Source organism: Lotus japonicus, chromosome 1 (assembly GCF_012489685.1).
Source record: "Lotus japonicus ecotype B-129 chromosome 1, LjGifu_v1.2".
NCBI lineage: Eukaryota > Viridiplantae > Streptophyta > Magnoliopsida > Fabales > Fabaceae > Lotus > Lotus japonicus.
The window spans coordinates 16,496,049-16,518,661 of NC_080041.1; the positions used below are offsets into that span (position 1 = coordinate 16,496,049).

At 34.7% G+C, this 22,613-nt stretch overlaps 1 protein-coding gene across 1 annotated transcript; it reads left to right on the forward strand.

The window, feature by feature from the left end:
* The first annotated feature begins 358 nt into the window (after positions 1-358).
* On the forward strand, positions 359-742 carry LOC130728211 (uncharacterized). Its single transcript, XM_057579592.1, has one exon. The coding sequence runs from the start codon at positions 359-361 to the stop codon at positions 740-742; it is 384 nt and encodes a 127-aa protein (XP_057435575.1).
* Positions 743-22,613: the final 21,871 nt, after the last annotated feature.

The following is a 22,613-nucleotide window of genomic DNA, read 5'->3' on the forward strand; positions in this document are numbered from 1 at the left end:
TATATATAGATTCATAAATATGAGTACTTGTAATTTAAGGCCAATTACTTGTCTTAGTTTTTCTAGCAATAGCCTTTGTAATTCCATATTCTCTTGTTTGGTCAATTTGGACCGAAAGAAACAATGTGTGTTTTAATCAGAAGGCATTCAGTAGTTCTGAGATATGGGACATGCATCTATTGCGCATAGGATGGTGGGCTAAACCTCTACTTCATCTCAGCTCTTACAGTATTGATCAAGTTATTAGAAATTTTGAGTTTTTAAGGTTTGCTCCCAAAATCCGTGTCAGTTCCTGGTCCCCCCTGAAGTTGGCTTAATTAAAATAAATGTAGTTGGAGCTGCTAGAGGTTGCCCTGGTATGAGTGGCATTGGTGGAATTGTAATAAATAACAAGAATGAAATTCTGGGCATTTTCTCAAGGAATTTAGGTGTGGGTTTTGCATTCGAAGCTGAGGTTTGGGCAATTCATGAAGCGTTGAAGATCTATGCAGATAGATTGCTAAGAAATATAATTATTGAAAGGGTCGCATCCTTGGCTGTTGGTTGGGTTAACAACCGATGCAATAGACCATGGAAATTGATCAATACACTGAACCAGATTGATCTTTGGATGGTAGAGGTCAATTGTTTGAAAGTGCAACATATTTTCAGAGAAGCAAATGGAGAAGCAGATAAACTAGCTAAAAGAGGTGCTGCATATGCAATTGATCTCTTGTATTTTAATGACCGGATTGCTGCTTGATACTACTGTGGAGATTTGCTTTTCCTGCTGTATCTTTCTAGTGGTTTATTATAGGAGTTGGCCTGTTCTCCCTTGTGGTGTTGTCTCGTGGAGAAGTACTCTTTTTCCTTTGCTTGGGTTTTTCCCACTGGGTTTTCCCTTGAAAGGTTTTAATGAGGCTTGTCCATGAGCTTTTTCTTTTTGGCCCCTCCTCCCAAGAGATATTACCTACTATGAGAGGGTTGTTCTCATAGATCACTCTTTATTTTTCTCGGCAATAAATACTTTCTTTGTTCTCAAAAAAAAAAAATTATAATACACTAAGTAACATAGTAAATTAATTAAAAAACATAACATTACAATATTGACTAAAACACAATAAAAATTAAAAACATAACATATTAATATTGACTAAACACAATAAGAAATATAAATATAACAATTATTCCTTAAACAAGTCCTCTAATTGGCACCTAGTGTACACACATATATTCTTAAAATCTGCAAATTGTTCATCATTCATGTTAGATGTGTCTTGGAGAAGGATATCATTTAACATCTTCAGCTAGTTATTCTTCTTTAAACGCTCAAGTCTTGTCATCCTTTCATTTTTTTTCCTTGACTTGAGATTCAGCCACTGCCATCTGATAAGTGCTCATTTTACGTATATTTGAATATCATTTTAAGCACTTATTTGACTTGTATGATTGCATTTTTATCATTTTATCCCCAGAGTAATTGATTTAGTAAGTACTTAGTTTTATCATAGAAATAGTGTAACTATTATATATTTTATGTATTTAACTTGAACTTTTGATGTAGGGAAGACATTCATGAAGAATCCAAGTTCAAACAGTGAAAGATGTCATTTTGAGAAGCTTGGAGCTAAGCGCCAGAATCTTGAGCTAAGCCCCACTAAGGCAAATAAGCATCTGCCCTAAGCCCCAAATACATGTGCTAAGCGCCAATTAGGGCGATGGAGCAAACCCAGAAGTGAAGAAAGTTGGCGCTAAGCGCCAGAATATGGGGTTAAGCGCCATTCAGCATCAGAATGGGTACTTAAGGACAACAAACAGAGTTTTGAAGCATCTCTCCTATTCTCTTCGAATTTCTCTTTTGGCACCAAAATAGAGCTAGGGAGTTGGGCTTCATGGAGGAGAGGTCCCTGGGTCTAGGATTGACGGTTTGAAGCTCCGGAGCGTGGCGGCAGCCGTCGAAGGACTGTGACAACCTCTCGGAGGCGATGGAAAGCTTGGGAAAGCTTCTATCGCCGTGGATCCTTCGTCGTTCTAATGGATTCATCTCTTCTTCATTATCCCGTGTACATGTTGTTTCTATTTTTGTATTTAGATTGTTGAAACTTAATTCTTTGATTTGTTGTAAACTCTTTTCATGAATGTAAATGATAATCTTTCATGTATGATGTTTCTCTTTGCACTTCATGTTTCTAACCAATCAATTGATTATCAAATGAGCTTCACTAATTTGTAAATAGATCGAGAGGTTGATATAATTTGGTGTATGCTTAGATCAATGGAAGTAGAGCCTATGTCTTAGGTCACAACACGGTGTTAAAGTTTTTCTTTCTTCGCTTCAAGTATTATTTTTTGTGTTAGATTTTTATGGACTAGCATGAGATTTGGGGATAATTGCGGGTCCGGTTCAAGGGATAAACCACTCAGTGAACTAGTTGTCCTAGAATGAGAATATCTTGGGTAGGAGCAATAGTGGATTTTCACGTGACAGGTGGGGTTCTTGGTTCTAACAAGAGTTTCAGGAGTGACAACGGAGACTTGCAAGCCTAGGGTGTCTTGTTTTAGGATAGGTAGGTCATTGGGAATATCTTTGGGAGAGAATCTGAGTTGTATTGTTCCTTTTGGGTTTTCTAGATGGTAAGGGATTACGTCTAGGAATTCCAACCGATATATCACCTAGGCTAGGGATAGTTAGATGGATAACTCTCAGCGTCATAAGTGAAGTGAAGCTTTACAAAAGTGTTTGAGTTGAAATCAATTAAAGGATTAGGTGAAAATGTATTCTAAATATGTTTTCTTCTTTGTTACCTCAGTAAATCTTCTTTTACTGTTTTCTATTATATTCAAAAACCACAAAAACAATTTATCAATCATATTTTTATCCGCTCAGATCAATATTTAATTGGTGGAACTGATGTTCATACAATCCCTGAGGACGGTAAACCCGTATCTGCTTTACTATGATTGAATCTTAAAGGTTTAAGCCAAAAGCAGTACAAACAACGAGGAAAAAACCTTTATCACCATCATTTCTTCGCTGTTGGAAGACATTGTAGCTGCCTTTGCCTTTGTCTTGGCCTTTCTTTATGCATCTTTCTACCCTGGTGAGCGGGATAATATTTGTACTGCCTCATAATCTGAACCATCGACTGATATGTGCATCTCGTCAGCAGAATTTTGGGACTGCTTAGAATAGATTGGCCTTGCTTCTCATTTCCACTTAGGTTCATCTTTCAACACCCGCCATGCATGCTCAAACTTGAATGTTTTAGTCCTATCCATTGCATTATACAATGAACACGCATCAGCCATGATATCTCTCTCTAAGTAGCCGCTCTTCGGAGGTTTAGTAATTTTCTTGTAGCAAACCGACAAAAGTTGAGACTGATTTACTCAATGTATGAAAGCGAGCCTTTAGTTGAGCCCATTTCCTCTCAGAAGAATTTATTTTGCGGTACTTGTTGTATTGATGTTCAATCCTCCGCCAAAAAGTTTCTTCCTTTTGATCATTTCCCATTACCGAATCCTTTGAAATGTTGAGCCATGTTTGAAGAAGAATTATATCGTCGGTCTCGCACCATTTCAAGCTTTGTTTTTTGGTAGAATGGCCATCTCCTTCAGCAGGGAATGTAGGCTCATCAGACTCATCAGGCTCATCGGGCACATATTCAAATTGTGTTTCAGGTACTTTTTCACTATGGCTACTAATTTAAGGACTATAGCAGTTTGGTGGTGGTGGTGGATGCATAAAATGATTTGGATTTTGGGAACTATCTCCGGCAGGTGGTTGGTAAATCAATGGTTGTTGTTGATACCTTACATATTGTGGATTTGGAGAATTATTATCGGCATAATGTGGTTGGTTTGGGTAAAAGATTGGTGGTTGTGAATACATGTGTGAAGGTGGTTGTTGTGAGACTTGATATGGAGGTGTTTGATACATTGAGGTTTGTGGATTTGAAGAATGTTCAAGAGTAGGAGATGATTGATTTTTCAAGTACTCACAGTAAGCTTGAAAAGAAGAAGGAGAGGAGTAAGTTGTTGAACACTCCGGCAATCGTGGGTACCATAAAAGGTTGAACCTTCAATTGAGGTAAACATGAAATTGTAGCTCTTTAAGTCTTAATTCGGAGTTCTGTAGCCCAAGACATGATCGTTTTAGTGACGGTTTTATGCTTTTACAATGAGTAATGATTCATTCACAGTTCACTTTTTTTGTATCTCATTTCACACATTCTTTCTATCTATCCACATTTTCTGTCACATGACAAATCATATCACTTATTTCCCTCATTTCTCTTCGTATTTACCTTAATTTGGAGGTGGAAATGAGATGTCAACACAATATTATTCCTTTGACTGTGTCTTCTTTTCTGCATTAACTAGCTCAACAAGTCCTGGAATATGAATTTGAATATGCTAATCATTCATTGACTGTATCGTTTGCACCCAACCAGAGCTTCACTCTCTATATGCTCGAAGAGACATTGCCCCTGCATCTGAAGCTGATCGCTCTCAATGGCAACTGTCTCTAGTGTTTGGATATGTAGGAACAATACCACACTATCTAATCAAAAGACTTTGGGCATTCATAGCTCCCTATTTCTCTTGGCCATTTATTATGTTCTCTGCAAGGAATCCAACACCTGGGTTGAATACACTTGATCGTCTTTTCTCTCGTTGCTCAATACCAATTCAGATTAACAGAGAAACGATGCAAGTAAGTCTACAATCTATTCCTAACATTAATCAATTTGAGATTCAAGAGGAATGTATCGTAGAAGAACCAGCAGAATTCCAAATCATTGTGCCAAGCAGTGAAGGAACTTCTGGAAGCAATGATGCTCCATCCTCTGCTCATCATGAAGAAACTCTTGAGGATGATGAAAAAAAAAATTTGTTGCACCTCTGGAAGAAGGTGATCTTACTCCACTTGAAGCAATCAATGAAGACTGGCTCCATGATAATGAAGACACTGGAGAAGCAGATGTACAAGAAGGAGCGCCGACAAATGCAAATTTGGTCGCTCAACTCGCTCAAGATCTGGAAGCACACAAAGCAAGATTTGAAGAAATCTCCACAGTTAAAGACGTTATGTTCAAGATCCTGAACAGACTCAAATAGAGGCTCTATCTTCTCAACTCTCAACTTCTATAAATTTCATACCAGCATTTTTAAATTTCTTTATCTGACAATTTGATCTCGATGAAATACCCTTGGCTCTTATGCATTTTATATGTTTATTCATAACATATTTCTATCTGTTTCTGCTAAGTATCATTTGCTTATGATGTTTATCATTGCGATACTTTTTGATTATGTCAAAGGGGGAGAGAAAAGAGAAAAAACTTGGAGCAAGAGGGAAGAGAAAAAGCGTAAGAGGGGTGAGTAAAAGAATTGAAAAAGAAGAAAAAGAAGTGCTTAAAGTATGAAAGTTAGGGGGAGCGCTTAGTAGAAAACTCAGGGGAAACATTCTACATGTTTTTTATTTAAGAATTCCTTGTTTTTCTCTTTAAAATTGTCATAATCAAAAAGGGGGAGAGTGTTAAGTTCAATCGTTGCATACATCGTCTATCATGTTTTGAATGATAACAATTTTCAGAAAGCTTCAATGCAATACTCAAACACTCAATGTGATTTTCTTTTTTCGGAAATATCTTTCAAGAATCACATTCTCATCATATGATGACAAAGTACAAGACTACAATCAAAGCTCAATCTAGTCAGCGTACAAGAAAAAACAAAGCAACACGACAGACTACACAAGCTGAGAAAAGAGAAATTTGTGGATCGTCTGACCAAGAAAAGAAAGAGAAAGAACAAAGTTTCAAGGGAGACTACCTAAGAAAAAAGAAGTCTAATCTGCTAAATCGTCTGATCAAGAACAGAGAAGTAGATTACGAAGACGAGAAGAGTTAAAGCGTCAGGATAAGCTATGCAAGAAAGGACAATGCCAATGGATCGTTTGAGAAGACTGTAGTAATTGAAGATCATCATCGTCTGTCTCAAGTACTTATGAAGAAAGAGCAATGTCTAGAGAATGAGCGGAACATTCAATTTGAAACATCTGACATTCAAGAAGAGAAAGCAAGTGCAATGAATCACGTGATATCTCTCAAAGCACTTTGCTCAAGGAAACATGAGTACAATGTTGTCAAAATCAAGTTTCCTCTTTCTCACACACAAGGACTGGAACAAGGCTCAAAATGCTACCAACCTCCGACAAAGATACACATTTTAGCAACAAGTCTCTGTCAAAAAAGTACAAGACATTAAATGCACCTGACGAGAAGACTGTTTGATCCAACGGCTAGTGGTCAAGATGTTCTACACGCTCCAATGGCTGTCAACATATCCAAGAAACACTTGAAATATAAAAGAAGGACTTGAAAATGTTCAGACCCAATAAAATAAGGTAGAACTTTTCATCTGAGTTATTTCTTCAACAAGCTCAAGAGTCAAATCCTCATCGTCTTAGTGAAAAACCAAAGAGTCTAATCCTTTATCCAACTCTTTCTAAATTTAGAACACAAAGTAATCTCTGTTAATCTAAATGAAATTGGAGAAAGCCTAGATTTCCTTATCAGATAGTCAGCCACACAATGAACCCGAACCCAACACCCTGCGAACCAGAAAAAGATGCGTCCAAGTTGATCTTCATAACAGCTCCTTCGGGTTTCTTCCACCTTGAAGCTTGCTACCGAACCACTTTAAGTTCTTACCAATTTTAAATACTATAAATTTTCCTTAAATTTTAACTTTACCAATTTCGGTCTCTTAAACACTAAATGTGAATATGAAGCAATACTTACTCCCTTCAATTCATGAAGATATAATAACAAGAAGAGAAAGTGTGTGATTTTTACAAATGATTTCAAGTTCTTCATCATACGCAGGGCTGGCCCTGGGCCCTGTGCAAGCAGGCCCACAGCCCAGGGCCTCCAAAAAGAAGGGGCCCCAAAAAAAAATATCATTAAACTTTCCCCTAAAATAAAATTTAGTTATAATAATTAATGTTCAAGATGTTATTAATGGCTTGAGCTGGTCTAGTGGCTAGTAACTGTGTATGTTACTTTTATGTACCGGGTTCGAATTCCACCTTTTGGCTTTTGACATGTTATTTCTTAATTAATTTGAATTGAAAGAATTCAAAAATTAAAACTTTTATGTACCGGGTTCGAATTCCACCTTTTGGCTTTTGACATGTTATTTCTTAATTAATTTGAATTGAAAGAATTCAAAAATTAAAGCAAAAGGTCGCGTTGCTTGGATTCGAACACACGACCCCTGGCGGGTTGCAAGAGGCCAATTGCCAAACAAACCAACATAATGGTTCTGATGAAATTTCGAACGTTAAAATTATTAGGGCTCCATTTGCCAGGGCCTCCAAAATGTCGGGACCGGCCCTGATCATACGTGTTTAGAATCAATTTGAGAAGTTATCATCTGGGAGATTTAATCAATGCACATTTCATAGACTCCCTCTCATTTAAACCATGGCAGTAGACAATTTGGTTGTGGATGTAGTCCTGTGTAAGATTTGCTTGAAAATATAATATAATATAATATAATATTATTTATTTGGTAGATAAGCTTTTGGGATTATGGTTTGTTTGATATGATATTGGAGTCTTTATGATTAAATAGTCTAGAGTTTGATTTTTATTGCCTCAATTCTTCTGATAAAAATATGTTTAATTTAAGCAGTGGTAGATTGAGCCTTTATATTGTTCAAGTTTGTACCCAAGTGGGCTCTTACGTGAGGAGACGAGTTAAAAACATAATATAAAATTATTCATATGACTTTTATCTAATAGGTTAAGTTTGGAAATTGTTAAGGGAAATTGGTCTCTCCTAACTTTCTCAATCTCAATGTAGTCTCCAGGACCATGCATTCCTCACTGTCATATACTTTATTTATGAGCTATGGCTACCTACTATAGTTTTAGTGTTTTACAATATCACAATCTTTATTTCTTCCCTTCCTTGAACCTCCTGATCATTATATAGTAGTATTTGGTTGTGATTACTATCATTTTGTTTCTTCTTGTGCCTCCTCATGGGTTGGGCCGCCAACTGCAAGAGAGAGACGGCAATATTTTTGTTAGGTGTGTTTATATTGGGCTGGATTCCAAAAAATTTTTCTCAATGTGAACTTGATCGCAAACATTCGTCTGGGCTTGAAGCTTGTCACCTGAAAGCCCGCCTCAGACTGCTTGATAGTCTTTTTTATTGCGGGTTCGGGCAATTTCGATCGGGACAAACATTTTTGGACAAACCCTAAATGCAACCACCAAAGGCGGTCTCGGTGGACCCTTCAAATAAAAAATTTCTTTACAGCTTTCCACCCGAATGACTAAACAACCAATCCACTTTGGCACTTTGGTGCAGATCAAAAGCATTACACATTTCTTCATCCAATAAAGACCCATTAGGAACTATTCTACCCATCCAGGCCCAGGCCCATCAATCTTCTACTTGTAACGAACTCAGGATTAACACCTATTGTCCTAATTATTAACTATTCTTTCCTCCTCGCCATTTTCTAATTGGGCTTCTGGCATGGTGATTTGATACCCTCCATTATGTTTATAACACAATTTCTCGTTGACCAAAAAATAAAAACACAAGGATTGTATTTGTCAACGCAGCAAGATCCAGCCTTGAATTATCATAGCCCCAAAGAATCATTGCTATATACTAACACGCTTAATCCTTTCTTAAGCGCCCGCCAATAGTTGGATTTAGAGGAGAGTAATGATTCATTCACACTTTAATCTCTCTTCCATTTTATTTCCGCACATTTTTCTTTTTATATATTTCTGCATTTTTTGTCACATTACCTATCATTCATTTCTCTATTTTCTCTTCTTATTTCTTTAATGTGAATGTGGAAAAGACTTGTAAACAAAACATTATTCGTTGGATTTGTCCACCCACTTGTTAAGTGTATGTTTTGTTTGACATTAAAATCAATACGAACATAATTTCATATATGATAAGATCATGAAGAAGTTAGAATCTAGCACGGTAAATTTAATGTGAATTACATAAATAAGAGTTTAACATGTTAATTTTAACATATGAATCTATATTAAATTCAACGAAAATTCAAACAGACACTCACTGAAAATTCCAGCACAATGGCCTTTTGGATAACAAACGGGCAATATGTATTCAGCTCCATGAACAAGACTAGTTTGACCCTTTCCTTCTGGTTTTCTTTGTTGAACCTTTTGTTAAGATTTCTTTTACCAAACAATGAAGGGAAGTCATTTTAAAATCTCTAAGTCATTAACTTTTTAATAGATCTAAATGGAAGATACTACAGCAAGAGGGTTATAAATGGAGAAAATTGAGCGTGGTGTTTAGTGGTGGGGGATTTGCAGAGAAGAAGAATCGTCGCTAATGAGGGGATAAAGGAGAAGCAGGTGATGAGTAGGAGATCCTTGAAGCTGAATCGATCCTCTTGAGGGAATGGAGATTTGATATGGTAGGGAGGGCTTGTGGATCTTTTTTCCAAATCTAGATTGTGGAAGATAAAGTGGGATTTTGATTTTGGTGAGGGAGATGCTAATGTAGAAGATGAATTTCTGGTTTAAGATAAAGCTTAATCTCTTTTTCTGAATGTGAAAACTCATCTAAAACGCACAAAAAAGAAGTTTCATGAAATTGGGTTACCACTTAATGAAATTACAAAAATGTTATGACCATAACATAATTAATACAAATCTTTTTTTTTTTTTTTCGTTATTTTTCAAAAAGAAAAATAAAGAAGTCGAAGTTTACCGTCAAAGCAACTCCTATTGGTCCATATCACTCAAGTATGATACAATTGTGGTATGGTAGCATTTACCATATATATATATATATATATATATATATATATATATATATATATATATATATATTCCGAGTATTAGTCATGAGTTTTGTCCTTAATCATGGCAATGTGTTTGGTGAGCAGTGAGCACATACATTCCATCAGAAATGAATTCTTGTCACTACCACAAAAAAGGGCTTGGGTAGCGGTTCAGTTCTACATTGGGTAGCGGTTAATTGGGTGGTGCTTAACTGAGCGTTGCTAAAATTGGGTAGCGGTTTAGAACCGCTACCTAATTAAAAGATGGGTAGCGGTTCACATGAACCGCAACGCATGTAAGCAGATGGGCAGCAGTTTTCAACCGCTACGCAACATGTAAAAAAACTGAAAAAAAAAATTGTTGAACCGCTACCTAACTCTTTTTTTTTTCCAACCACAACCAAATGATTCAGATCATGACTAAATTACATTGATACCCGATGTGGAACATAACAGTAAGATCTAAAACCAAATAAAGAACAATTCTAGATATCCATATAATTTCACTGTGCTAAAACAAAACAAATTAAAAATTGCAAAGTACAACTTTGGCGTTATAATGTAAAGTTCCCTCCAAGGTACCAATAGCGCTTCCTGCAGAAAAAAAAAAAAGTGATACTCAAGAAGATGAATATGACAACTAAGTGTCACTTAAGGTATAGTAAAATAAGTAACACACTACAGTATGAGCTTCATGAAAATAAAGGGAAACTCTAAAAGATATGGAGCACCAAGACAAAATGACATGCACAACAACACTAGTCCCACATTTAGTATGAGCTTCATGAAAAATGAAAATTCATTTTCTTTTTGCAAAACCAACACAACTCTATTATCTGAATCCTGCCTGAAAATAATATGTGCAACAGTACACACCACCAAGAATATGACAAGAAAAAAGGATGCAACTTGTAAATTATTAGAATTATGTATAGTTACTCAACCCAGGACTCACATAAGAATGCAAGCTACCAGTAGTTGTGGCACAAATGGGCATTTGAAACCTAAAAAGAAATTCATAATAGAGTTGTACTCTTAAACTGAACATGATTTATGGTCAATCTACTCTTTACATTTTAATGGTATGGGATTGTTCAATACACTCTTACATCTACATTAGTTTGAAAGGAATTAGATAACCACTTACACTACCCATATAAAATTATCAAACACAAGGACAAGATGGTCAAGAATACCTCTAGAGTGCCCAAAGTTGTGCTGCCAAGCCAATAGTCTATGGCAACGGCTGGAGCTGAAACATTCTCTATCTTACCCTTTCTCTAGCTCCTTCAAGAACTTTAGTCTAGGAGTGTATTGCATCCTCCTCGTTACGTATGCATTATTATCTGTCATTTAATTGACAAGGAAATTCAGTTCAAAGCATTGAGAAACCAACACTAGAAAGATAAAAGTAAGCAAATAGTGAGTTTTTTTATCATTCAAATTTAGCCACCCACCCAGAGTATGTCCTTGACCTGCTTTTTATTGAGTCTGTTCTGCTTGAGAAGTAGTAGTGACATTAGTTGATAGTTATCAGCAACTGATGACAACAACATCAAACTCGCTGAAGAATTCTTCATCGATACTTGACAAATCAACTGAAGGCTGAAGCCAAGATGGAAATTAGGAAAGTAAAACACAAGACTTGATGCGAAAAAACCAAAGAAAATCAATGCATAAGCACAAAACAAAGTAAAAAGGGGCAGGATCAAAACAATAACCTTTTGCCGCAGAAACACGAACCATAGGATTGAACTCCTTAAGTGAATCAAAACAAAGCTCAGCAAGGGTCTTTCCCCTATACACATTCTCATCAAAAGGAATGAGAAAGTTTGAGGAAAGTAATTCTTCACTGGCCACCTGATCATCAATTGAGGTCAGACTACCTACTCCAGGCAGCATAATATTTATGCAAAACTGAAAAGAAAAACATGAGAAATGAAACTGCAACAAAAAAAATCAAAACAAAAGTCATTTCACTCAAATAAGCACCACAGATATAAGCTCTACGTTTTCCACAACTACAGTTCCTTTGATTTCGTAGACCAAGACATGAGCTTTCTTAATCTAAAACAACAGAATCACAAATAGAAGCAAACTCTAATATGAAAATACTAACGAGATTTGTTCAAAACACTATAATTAAACACACAACAAATATTAAACATAGCAGAATTTAACTGGGTCACAATTGTAAAGCAACAAAAGTAAATCAGGCACGAAACATTACAAGAAATAAAAAGAGGGACCTTCTTTGAGCGTTTGCTCCCCAAACCCTAATCTGGCGGTCACACAGAGCGGTCTCCTGCGTCGCCAACTCCTCGCCGTCGGCGTCAGCGTCCAAACCAAACTAAACGGAACGAAAGCCAAAACCAAACAAAATCGAAATCAGAGGGAGATAGACACCACAAAATTAGTTGAAGAGAAAGGGAGAGAATAAGGGTTTCGCAAGAAAGGGAGAGTATACAACGTGAAAAGCTGACAAAGCTCTTGAACGGCCCGAGCAAAAGCTACCTTGGCAACTTCGTGCAGACTGCAGAACCACAGCTACCTGAGCAAGCTATTCGTCCAGAAATAGAACTACCGTCGCAAGAATCGACTATCGTTGCCCGACGGCCAGACGAAGGGAGAATGGTGAGGATTTCACGCCGGAGCGGTGAGGGTTTGGGGTGCGAGATGTGCGATCGAGAACAGTGAAGGTTAGGGTTTGGGTGCGGAAAGTGCGAGAACAGTGAAGAAAGGAGAAGGGAAAAAACATTGTTGCAAAAAGAAAAAAAAATGTAGTTTTTGAGCGAAAAAATAAATAACTTGGGTAGCGGTTATTTTAGCAGGTACTTACTTTTCCTTTTTTTTTTTTCATTTTTCTAACACTTGGGTAGCGGTTAAAATGAACCGCTGCCTCAAAGGCGTTGCCCAGCCCCATTTTTGTGGTAGTGTGTATTTTTAAATGTTGACTTTATAATTATTGTACTCACCAATAAATATTGAATTTATAAATTTAGAAGGTCTATTTTCGACTTCAATAAAATTATGTTTGATGGACATGTTACTCCAAGAAAATGACTTTTTACTTATTCCTAAAAATATAATTTTACTACGCAAAAAATTTAAATATATCATATGCTAATGAAACAAAAGAGTAAAGATATATTGGGAACTAAAACAATAAGAAATACATCGAACACTTTTCAGTTATTAAAGATCTTCTTTTCTCAAATGGTGTTGGTGTGTCATTGCTATTTAACTTATGTAAAGTTTTATATTCATCAATTTTTTAATTAACGTGTCACATTTTTCTAGATTGAAACATGTAATGAGACACTATTTAAAGATAGAATAGAAAATCCTGATGCTTTTGAGAATAGAGAAGTAACACCATTTTAATTTCAGTTAATTGATATCCATCTTTTCACATACAATATTTTACAACTACAACAATTTTCTTTTAAAGCTGAATATATTATTGAAGAAGAAACCACATGAGAACCAACTCTTTCATAAAGTAAGAACAAACCAAAACAACCCTAGATATCATAGCCAAACCATATATGGTGATCATTCTTTAATAATGAGCCTCATTATAACCTTAATAGAAAAAACCCAGAAAGATAAAAACGTAGTAAATGAAAAAGAGTATCACATTCTCAAGTAAACCAGCTTATCAAAAAAAAATTCTCAAGTAAACCATAGTACGAAGACTCAAAACAACAAACCCCACCTTAACACCCAAGCTAAAACAGCAAACCCCAAATATATATAACAAACACAAACCAAACCAAGAAAGCACGTTGACTTTATAAAAACGTACGAAAGTCATCCAAATAAACCAGCACATATGCCACCAAATTAATCTAGCAGATCCAACCACGCAAATCCCTTTTATGAGTAAACCTTGTGCTCAAACAAACCAAAGTCCACATTACATACGCCACAATTTTTTTATCATAAAAAATTTACTTTTAGAGATTGATTTGAGCACACTCTCGCTCTTAATTTATATATTTTTTAGCCTTTATTATTTAAAATATTCTTTATAAACGGCAAAATAGTTGTAACACTATATATTGGTGATTTAGGAGAATAATACTTAGATGCACAATATATTTTGTTATATATCTCTATCCTCTTCTTTTCTTCCCCACAGTGCAGTATTGAGAGTATTTGTGTACTATGTAAATGTCACGAATGATTTTCTATTAAGTAAGGAGTGACATATAAGGTGACGTGAGGGAATGTCATTTTTTGTGTTCTATTGGACAGTGAGTGTGTAATGTTTAAGCTGGTTCATTTTCAATACAAATGGGTGGCTGCGACCAATTGTGGAGGTGGCGCATGGAATGCAAAGAAAGACTATTTGATTGAGTTAGGTGCGACTTCGTGTCATTTTCTGTGGTAGTAGGTGAGCCTACCAACAACTCACAACTCGTCGCACTTCTTCAAACTTCAATTTCAAACAGGCTTTAAAATTTGACTTCATCATTTGTTTACAAAGAGGTTTGGATTGGTTGGACGATCACACTTCAAAACGGGATAATACTTTGCAGTTTGCAATTTCTTTCTATAACTTCACTCATAATTTGAACTTCATATTTGTATTTTACTCATCACTGTTCTTCTATTATACTGTTTTTTCTTAGCTTCAATCACTTCCATATTTAATTTTACATTGAGACCAAAGTTCAAACTTCAAACACTACTCAATTTAAGAAATAATTAAAAAAAAATCTCCTTATATATGAAAAAGAATAAACTAAACTGAACATAAATCGATGTCATATTTAAAAGAGTTTATTTTCATATTCTATGTATATTAGCTTATATAAATAAACGTTTATATTTATCTAAAAAATATCTTAAACTCATTTCATTATGCTTCTCAAATTTAATTTATTAATATTTACTTATCTTAATGCCATAAATATAATTAAATTATCTACTGAAATGCACTTCAATGGACGGAATGTGCCTTTGGAAGTTTAGGTCCTGAGAACTGAGAGCACGCAATCTTCTGAGGGGAAATTTCTCATCCTTACCAGCTGAATCAACATGTGTTGACAGAGTGCTCATAATTATTAACACTGTGTGACAAATAGTACGTCTTGGAGATTTTCCACATCATACTAAATAAACCACTCTATTAAGCACTTTTGTTATAAAAAATGTTCTATATATGTATGGATATTTCAATACAAAGTTGTTCATGAGTGAACTATGATAAGATATAGAGCTCCCATAGAAGGAGACCTAAACCATTCTATTTAATGAAGTTAAGTATTGCAAATGATCCTCATCTCTTATACATAGGAGCATAGCTCTAAATACGTTCCTCTGGACCTCAACAACAAAATCGCTAAAATAAACGTAACCCACTAGAAGGGGGTGGGGGCTGCCTAAGACTATAAAATACATGACTCACCAACATTGTGCGAAAAATACATATATTGCCAACATTGCGTGAAGAATAAATGAATAGTAAAAAGGAGTGGCTAAAATACATGTCCGTTCATGCATAAAAGATCGCCCTCATAACGAAAACGTTATGGCCAAGGATCTGCACAAAAGTGAGACGACTCGCAAGATAAAGTTGCCCACTAGACAGAAAATGGCTCGCCAAGCTGTAGTCACACGCCAAGCTGCAGCGAAGTGACTCTTCAGCTAAAGAGTCACTTGCCATGTATACTAGGGTCGTGGAGAGCCTAAGGCAATTTAGGCAATTGTCTTAGGCCCCCAAAAAATAATAGAATTGTTTTATGCCCCCAAAAATAATAGTACTCATATAAGTATATAGTATATATTATTGAGACTTAAGAGGGCGAACTAGGATGTGCAATGTGGGAAATGCAACTTTGACAATTATTCGTAGTTGCATGTGTTTATATTTTGTAAATTTACATTTTTCAAACAAAAAAATCCATTGATTTCTAAAATTGAAAAATTAACTTGTGTTTACTGATTTTTTTATGACTTCTATATCTATATTATTGTACAAGTTTGTTCTTCACTCATTGTTTCTTCTCCTAAATAAAAGAAAATTTTGATTATTTATACTTTGAAGTAAATTATTAAAGGAGATATTTGATATCAAAATGTTGTAAAATTTCTTATTGTTTCACTCCATGCGTTTCAGATTCTATTCTTCATCACTTTTTATTATTATTTTGCAGTATTTTTATATTTTATTCTTTGCATGAGAATGTCAAAAGTATAAATATGATTTTAAAAATTGAGAAAAAAAAAAGTTGAAGAACTAATTGAATCTCAACCCGACGCTCTTGATAAATTTGTTTCCTATTTATAAAAATGATGTAGAAAAACGTGATAGAATAACTACCTACGAGATAGATTGAATGAGTGAACTATGTCGTCTATTGACATGGAAATGTTAGAGAATTGATTGATTATAATATTCTGATAAATGATTTCGTTGAGTTAGAAAGTTATTATGAAAAAAAAATTATATAATATATTAAGCATCTTTAAGATTCTTTTGAAAAGAAACACACTTTCATATTTTCGCCTTAGGCCTCAAAATGTATGTACATGGCTCTAATGTATACAAGACATTCATGAACAACCCACAAGACACTAAACCTGAAGTATGAAGACTGAGTTTGTCTTCAATAAGAGCTCATCTGACACACATGAATGAAGAAGTCGTCAATGACTCATCACTACTACTAATTAGTCCAAGAGCTAGCTTATACTTTTTTTAACCATTTTTGTAACTTTAAAAGTTCATACACAATACGATAAACACAATTAATTTTTTTATCTGCCAAAACAATTACACTTTAAGGTAATTTAGTGTTTTCAAAACGCAGATTTATAAATTTAAACTTCATTTTATACTATTCAAATAATAGTATAATACATCTGTCCTGGCTTAGACTTGAAAAATGTTGAAACAAATTAACTACATATAACGTGATTGTTAGTTTTTTAACAGCAAAAGATGACTTATTAAAAAATGCCAGCTAAAACAAAGTCTTTCAAGTGAGAATAAACTATATAAGTCCAAATCAATCAATAACATAAGAAACCCTCTCAACTACATGTAACGTAATTATACAAAATGTACTCAAATTGCTGTTAGATGCCTGTGTAGTTGCACGTGGGAGCTGCCATCTTTGCTGCCCATTCTTTTGGTTTTCTCTCTCTTTTATGCTTATCCAATTGCATTAGGATCTTACTTTCACGGTTTAAACTTTAAATAATTTGATTATTATTCCATCTCTTCCTTATTAACGATTTAATAAGAAAAAAACACATATAGTTGACTTTTGGCATGATCATTCATCATTGACTTTTTTTAAGAACGCCCTTAAATTTAACAGAACTTTTCTTTCTTTGGCCAGCAGTAATTTCTTATGATTATTGTTTTAATTCATTTTTCATTTGCCATCATTACATTTCTTCGATTCATTCAACTGTATTTAAAGTCAGGCACTGTCCATCATTGTTGTATTTTTATATTTAATGGGGTGTTTAGTCCTAGAAGACCATGGGAGAGAGGGAAAAACAAAAATTGATTTTAACTGTCGTTTGATATGTTGTATAGTATAAGATTTTATAGCAGGCTGATATTATTAGGCATGATAGTATTAGGTTAGATAGAAATTTAATACTATATATACATGTTTGATCATACACTATATAACTTGTCATTTCGTTTAAATTAATATAACCTTATGTTTTGTGAAATATTGAATGTTGATCGATAGTATAAAATAAGGATGATATAGTGGGTGGTGACAATAGCAGCGATGACGATTCGAGTGGCGGTGGCGGTTCGGGTTGTGGCGGCGGTGTTAAAAAAGTGATAGTGATGGCGGTGGTCGAGGATGGTACGTGGTGGTGGCGGTAGTAGCGGCGGCAGTTGTCCTGGTGGAGGTGGTTTTGGCGGTGGTGATGTTGGATGGAGACAGTGATGACGACAGTGGTGGCGGCGACGGTGGTGGTGGCGGCGATGGTGGTGGTGGTCGAGGGTGGTGGCGGTGGCAGTGCCGGCAGCGATGACAGCAGCGACAGTGGTGGCAGTGGTAGTGGTGGAGGTGACGTTAGTGCTGGCGGTGGTGGTGGTGGTGAGTGGTGTTCGTGGAGAGTATTGTGGTGTTAGTGTCGTAGGGCGCGGTGGTGGCAACATTAATGGTTGCGGTGGCGGTAGTGGCGTGGTGGTGGTGTTGGAATATGATAGTGATGGCAATGGTAGCAACGGTGGAGGGTGGTGGTGGAGGCGGTGACAGTTGCGATAGCGATGACGGCAGCTGCGGTGGTAGCAGTGGGGGTGGTGGTGGAGGAGGCGTTAGTGGTGTCAGTGGAGACGGAGGTGGAGGGTTGCTGTAGCGATTGAGGGTGGTGGTGGATTAAATATTGTCATGTAGCTTATACATCAAACCCTAATCATGCATTATCCATCATCTATATGGTGGATTAAATAATCTATCATTTTAATGTATAAGTGTGGATTGATGGATAAACTTATACTATACAATGTTAGCATCAAACAATGGATAAGTCTAGAATGTATTGTATAAGTTTATATTATCATGCCTAATACAATGTAACAAGTGAACTCTAGTTATTTATTATAAGTGAAAAGAAATATAGTGGTGGGTAGTCACTCCTTTTATTTGGTTGCATAGAAAGAAAGAGAAAAAAAATCATTATTTTTGTGTAAAATGCATGACAAATTTACTATATGTATTATAAATATGTAGATATTTTGAATAATGTGTTTATTTGAAATATGTTTTTATATGTCTAAATAACTCCAATTAAATATAGGATAAAATCACTATAATATTGTGGAATGAGGAGGAAATTATCAAAACCATTGTAATATTGCTTTTTAATTTTAAAGTTAACTCAAAAGATTTTGCATACCAATGCATCCAAAGCTCCCACAAATGATATGGGCATGAAGAAATTAAAGCATCCAAGTGATTTGTAGTATAAGTTTCTCCAATAATGTATGGCTCTATCCTTATCAGCTACTTGAAGCCCTTAAGAATTTCCACTAAAATGATCTACTCAAATAATGTATTTTGTACCATTGCTAAAATGCAAACAGTTGACCAAATATTTTCTCATTCAACAATTCATGTTTGTCTCATGGCGAACACATTTCTCAGCATAGTGACTCGACAAGACAATCCCTTTTCCCTTTGTGTGTGTCACGCATGCATAAACAGATTTCTCTAAGTCTTCGAGTTGCTGCATTATGCATTTGACTAATTCATCAAGTATTGGAACATGTTTTTCAACTTGTTCATGAGGAGTAGGATCTTCATCAAATCTGATTGAGGTATTTGAAGAGAATGCTTTCGGAGGTGAATCTAGCTAGCTCCATGTTGCATGTCCAAACGTGATAATGAGAATTGATTTACAAGTTTTACGCAAATGTAGTCAATTGCTCTTCCATAATCTGAGCAGAGAGTTATGTGATCGCATGTGGTGGCGCACGATGGTGAGTGCGACTATGACACAGTAGTGTAGAGAGAGTTCATGACGGGAGAAGAACCTGTAAAAGACACTCTAACACCCAAATCATCGATGGATTAGGGAGGAAACTCTCTAAACGTAGAAGTGCAAAGCAAAAGCGAATATGATAAATTTTTAACTTACAGTATGTTGGCCAAACAAGTATTTATGGAGATTGAAGTGAGATGTAATGAGAATGTAAGTGCATAACCTTTTTTTATTGTTGTGTAGCTAACTTTTGAGGTATTACTATTGCTTCTGTGATTTTGGTCATTATATTTAAATATTTAATAACTTTTGCTCAACTAGTTGGTTAGACGAAAGATGACTTTGATTTGGTCGTCTTGCCCAATTAAGATGATGTTTACTTAGTCGTGAGTTTTTTGGACCGAAGATATGTGAATGGGGTTTTATTGATTCATACTTTAGTGGTATTGTACGGTGTAGACCGTCCATGATTTTCATTTTATAGTTATATTTTTTATTTTTTCATCTTAACAAAACAACACTATTCTTGCATAAAAAATTTATGCCAGCCACCAACCTTTCATTCACCTACTACAAGCAAAAGCGCATTGTGGACCGTCACACACCTGCACCGTCTCCTCTTCCTTTCCTAACGCCCCCTCATAGTCAGCGTCATCTAACGCCGTCAACCTCCATTCTATAATCACACACAATCAACACATGAAGAACAAGTCCAACTCTCAAACCGTATGCTGCAAACTTTAAATAAAAAATCAACACATGGGTTTAAATTTTAGGAAGTTGCTTTTATACGTTTAAAAAGGGAAAGTTTGGTTTTTCTAATGTATTAAATTATGAATTATACAAAATTATTTTCATAAGATAATATTTTAGAAGATAATTTGTTAAAAATTATCGTTAATTTTTATACTTATCGAGTCATAATTAACTAGAGATAGAGAGTATATTAGGAAAGTAAATAATAATTTTATTAGAAATAAGAACATTCATATCATTCTTTAATATATGCATCAAAATCTTAAAATGATAAATATTAAGGAACGAAAAGAGTAACTAACAAGATTGGACCTAGACCATAGGAACCCTCATCAATCCATGCATTATTAGGAAAAGAAATGACAAGTTTCAACATAAAATTAGCGGCCACATTACATTGACGTTTTACATGAACTAAAAAACTACAGACCAGATCAAACACTAACATTCTACAGTCCTCAACAATGCTATGTAGATAGGAAGAAGCTCGTTCACCAGAGGACCATGCATGTGATAATAAGAGACAATATGTTTCAAAGATGATGACACTAGTGAGACCCCAACCTTTACATTTCTGAATTGCCCATCTAAAACAAACCACTTCTCCAAGTGAAGGGGAAAGTTGGCCCTCAGGTTGATAACACGCTGCAAACCGTAAAGTTCCAGTAGAGTCCCGTAGCACCAAACCAAAACCTGTGTCATTTATCTCAGAGAGAGAAAGCGGCATCAAAATTCGCTTTGACATAGCCATTCGGTGGGCAGCGTCATTGAGGTTTTGCACTACTCTCCCGCTTCAAAGGTCCCATCGGCGTACCATCATTCGCTACCAACGTCCAACTGTAAAAAAGAGATCTAAAGAAAAAAAAAATTGGTATCTGATGAATCTGCATTTTTGTGTTCTATAAATCATTGTTGAAAATACATATACTTAGTTAACCCTATAAGAAAAAAAAAGGACAATTTCAAATTAAATATGAACTGTTATGTACTTATGTACTAGAAATTAAACTCGTGCGTTGCACGAGTTTGTTTTTAAGTTATGCGTCTATTATTTGTAAAAATAATTTATGTAATATGAAAAATTATTGAATAGTAGATAATTAAGAATATGATAAACATATGTAATGTAATTACATTAATGAAGCTCAATAAAAAAATTATTGTACACTAATTTTTTAGTTTTTGTTTTGGTATAAACATTTGGTACCGGTCACCCTTTGGATATACCGACATCAGATTCGAGATTTAGTCACAATTAAGACTCATCATCCCTTTCCCAGAGTGTATTGTGTGGGGATCGAATCTGAGAGCTCTTCACACACACTCTGTCTGCGTTGCCAACTGAGCTACCCTTCTTGGGTTAATTTTTTAGTATATTAAAGCACATATTTTATCTTTTGTGTTTCTTTAATAAAAATTATTTTCAATTTATTTGATGATTATATGTTTAAATAGTAATGCACTCTCAATATAAAGTAAATTGATGAAAATATATAATTAGAGTTGAATACAATGTTTGTGTAAAATCATCTATAAAAGTAAAAAGACTTTTATAAAGTGGTATTTATCTCTTGCTTTCATGTTTTGGCCATGAAATTAGTGTTTTCAGTTGAAACTTTATGGAAAGTGTGCTAATGAAAGTTTAATGTCGAAACATATTCTTAGTGACACATATAAAATTTATACTGTTTATTGCATAATGAGTATTTAATTAGTTAATATGCAGTTTGTAAGAGTGTATATTTTTTAACTTAATTATGAATTAAGATAATAATTTGTCTTATTCGATAAATTTTTATAGTTTTATAGAAAGTAAAAAATTATAAAACCTCATAAGACAATTTGAAAACACAAATCGTTCAACCTAATGAATGTCTATTATAATGGATAAAATTAGCTCTTTGGATCCCTGAGATTTCGTCCTTAAGGAATGCACGTTATGATAGACCTTTAACTTTCACTACACTTGAGTATAACATGATTCTCTCAGTAGAGGATACATGTGGTTAACACAAATAAATTATAATGACTTAGTTAAAAAAGATTCTTAAACTCGTGTAGCATAATAATCTACAAAAGTGAATTTTTTTTTTTTAGAGATGCAAAAGTGAAAGTTGGTTAAGAATGATTGTTATTTTTTATCAATGAAGAAATATTGTAGATGTATCAAATATGATTTCATTTAGGAACTTTATTAAATACTTCATTGCATTAGCATACTACATTTTGTCTATTGTATATGAGTGCAACAATGATAAACCCCATAGGAGGTTATAAAATCATATTAAATATTATTAGAAAACATATTTTAAATCAAAATTATAACTACTATCGACAAAAAAAAAATTAAAATTAAACAATTTTGACAAATAAATTTAATTAAATTATTCTATTATTTTTTTTAACTAACATGACATGCATAGCATATTTAATATATATCTCCTAATTTAATTAACTTAGTTTTTAATATATTTAATTTATTTATCATCATATATGTAGTTAAATAGAAAAATTACTCTATGATAATTTTAACTATCAATAATTATTTAAT